Source organism: Nanorana parkeri, unplaced genomic scaffold, assembly GCF_000935625.1.
Source record: "Nanorana parkeri isolate BGI_ZX_2015 unplaced genomic scaffold, ASM93562v1 scaffold875, whole genome shotgun sequence".
Classification (NCBI taxonomy): domain Eukaryota; kingdom Metazoa; phylum Chordata; class Amphibia; order Anura; family Dicroglossidae; genus Nanorana; species Nanorana parkeri.
In genome coordinates this window covers 215,040-218,056 of record NW_017307143.1, presented here as the reverse complement: position 1 = coordinate 218,056, position 3,017 = coordinate 215,040, and the positions used below count along the sequence as shown (strand labels likewise).

Genomic DNA, 3,017 nt, shown 5'->3' with positions numbered 1-3,017 from the left:
CAAATCCCAGCAATAGTACATTATACAGTGGTGCAATGCCGAATACCACTAGCTATAGAGGACTACAAAACCCAGCAATAGTACATTATACAGCGCAATGCAGAATACCACCAGCTATAATGTACTATTGCTGGGATTTGTTGTATTCCTCTATAGCTGGTGGTATTCTGCATTGTGCTGTATAATGTACTATTGCTGGGTTTTGTAGTCCTCTATAGCCGGTGCCATTCTGCATTCATTGCTGTATAATTTTACAATTTTCATTTCACTATATTGTACACCACACTTTCTTTTTTACTTCCACCGCTCCAAGCTTGCTGCAATCTCAATACAAACTAGAAGTCCCATCACTGGAGCCATTTTTTAAAATGTATTTTTTATCCGATTAATCGAACTTAATAATCGGCTAACTAATCGATTTTGAAAATAATCGTTAGCTGCAGCTCTAGTCCTCCCGTCACCCTAAGCTCAGTATACCGCGAGCTACAACTCCCGGTATACTGAGACGCTGCAGCTGAAGCGGATCTCGACAATTATATCTGGATCCGCCCATCTGGATCCGCCCAGCTGCGTGAGTGACAGCTGGCTCTGCCTATCTAGAGGCAGAGCCAGCTGCACCCGCCCTCCCCGTCCATTCCGCCAGTCAGCGCTGGAGGATCGGGGAGGGGTGAATCCCGCCCTGCCCCTCCCCTGTCACGGCAGAGAGCTGTGACAGGATCGAGAAGTGAGCGAGCGCCGGTATGTGTTCGCTCACTTCCCGATCTACTGAGCCGACCTGTGACAGTCTCATTGTCACAGGTCGGCTAGAACTAGGAGGTGAGTGAAAAGCACTCACCTCATAGTTCTCCTTTAAGTCTTAGGTGTTTCCAAATGTATAAGGGATTACAGACTGGGCCAATCTGCATCAGATTGGAGCCCAGCAAATTTATCAGATCCAAGTATTTTAGAAAGTGTAGTTTTAACCAAGGACACTTTACAGGGTATCCATCACCTTTCCATAACAGGAGGTACCCACCATCTGTGTCAAAACAATGTTGCCTATAATTTAACTAAGGCCCAGTTAGAAATACTAGGGTAAAAAGCAGAGCCATCACCCCCCGATAAGTTTCTGTAGAAAGATGTATCCCGATTACTGTAGAGAACAGCGCCACTGTTACTTTGAGTTTTAAGAAAACTATGTGCAATTACATCAAGTAGAAAAGGTGATCTGGTCGCTCAGAACCACCAAATTCTGCCTTTTGTTTTCAGATCACCAACAGACAACCGATAGTAGGAAGTCACATGTTTGCTAAAGGCAAAAAAAGGACACATGATACAAGGAGCTCAAATAAAAGCAACAAGAATTCTAAGAATACTTACACTATAGGACAGGTTACCATACGGCATTGATTCTCCGTAGTAGCGGTGTTCAGCAAATATCAGCATGGCACCAAGCTCCTCCGCTATGTCCCACATGAAGCCCTAGAGGAAGAAATGAAAACCCCCAGACATGATTTAGTTTTTCGCTATAACATTTTATTACAAGAATAAATATAAATTTGTTATTATCGCGTGTCATAAAGTAGTCACCGCTCCAAACTCACTCCCGGGATAGACTACAATCAATACAAATTAGTAAACTAAACGTGAGATTGTAGTCCATCCTGGGAGTGAGCTTGGAGCGGTGACTACTTTATGACCCACACAGGGACCATGGACAACAAAAGTAGCCACCCTCCAGAAGGAAGGACAGTGTCAGCACCAATTCAGAGATGATTGGAGGATCTACAGCTGAGTGATACATTTTTTTTTTTTTGTGTATCTTAACAAGGCACTTTGCATTTTTAAGATTTTACTCCCGAGTTTAGTGCCACTTTAATGGCGTCCTGTTATTGGGTTTATGTAAGATGTATTATTTTTTAAATCTCTGGCCTGCTTTGCTGATGTAATGCTACGCTACAAGTGCACCAACATGGCTACAGTCTCCTCAGATTATACAAACTGTTTGAGTTGCAGGGAAAATTTGTAGTTTCAGTTCTATATTCTGGAAATACCCAAAGAGTACGGGAGGTGCGACTTTCTGCAGAACGACACAGATGAGTCACAGGCTGTAGATTTTTTTTTATTGTCACCAAGTTCCTTGTTAAAAGCCAAACGCAAATGGCTTAAGTGTTCATTATGAGTCGTTCATCTGCTAGCTACTTGAAAAGAACATTTAGGGTTTTTTTTTTAAAGAAATTCAGCAATGGCAACCATCTTTGTTTCCACTATAGTGAAAATATTTTAGTTTTGTAAGTGGATGGTTCTTAATATATGTAATTATGCAATAATATTACACACACACACCAAAAGTATTGGGACACCCCTCCAAATCATTGAATTCAGGTGTTCCATGAAATTTCCTTGCTATTAAATATTCCGCGGTCACCTGTTTGTTATAAGTGGAAGCAACTGGGAACAACAGCAACTCAGCCACGAAGTGGTAGGCCACGTAAAATGACAGAGCGGGGTCAGTGCATGGTGAAGGGCACAGTGAGCAGAAGTCGCTAACTGTCTGCAGAGTCAATAGCCACAGACCTCCAAACTTCATGTGGCTTTCAGATTGGCACAACAGTGTTTAGAGAGCTTCATGGAATGGGTTTCCATGGCCGAGCAGCTGCATTCAAGCCTTACATCACCAAGTGCAATGCAAAGCCTGGGATGCCGTGGTGTAAAGCACGCCGCCACTGGACTCTAGAGAAGTGGAGACGTGTTCTCTGGAATGGCCAATCACGCTTCTCTGTCTGGCAATACGATGGACGTGTCTGGGTTTGGTAGTTGCCAGAACGGTACTTGCCTGACTGCATTGTGCCAAGTGTAAAGTTTGGTGGAGGGGGGATTATGGTGTGGGGTTGCTTTTCAGGGGGTTAGGCTTGGCCCCTTAGTTCCAGTGAAGGGAACGCTTAAGGCATCAGCACACAAAGACATTTTGGACAATTTCATGCTCCCAACTTTGTGGGAACAGTTTGGGGATGGCCCCTTCCTGTTCCAACATGACT

The 3,017-nt window shown here is 43.7% G+C and overlaps 1 protein-coding gene across 1 annotated transcript in view; it reads right to left on the bottom strand.

The window, feature by feature from the left end:
• Window positions 1-3,017, bottom strand: part of PRCP (prolylcarboxypeptidase) — a 35,429-nt gene that overhangs the window by 14,193 nt on the left and 18,219 nt on the right. Inside the window, exon 3 of the mRNA XM_018565706.1 lies at window positions 1,360-1,461. Within this exon, the coding sequence (XP_018421208.1) occupies window positions 1,360-1,461 (102 nt within the window). The remainder of the gene's footprint in view (window positions 1-1,359; window positions 1,462-3,017) is intronic.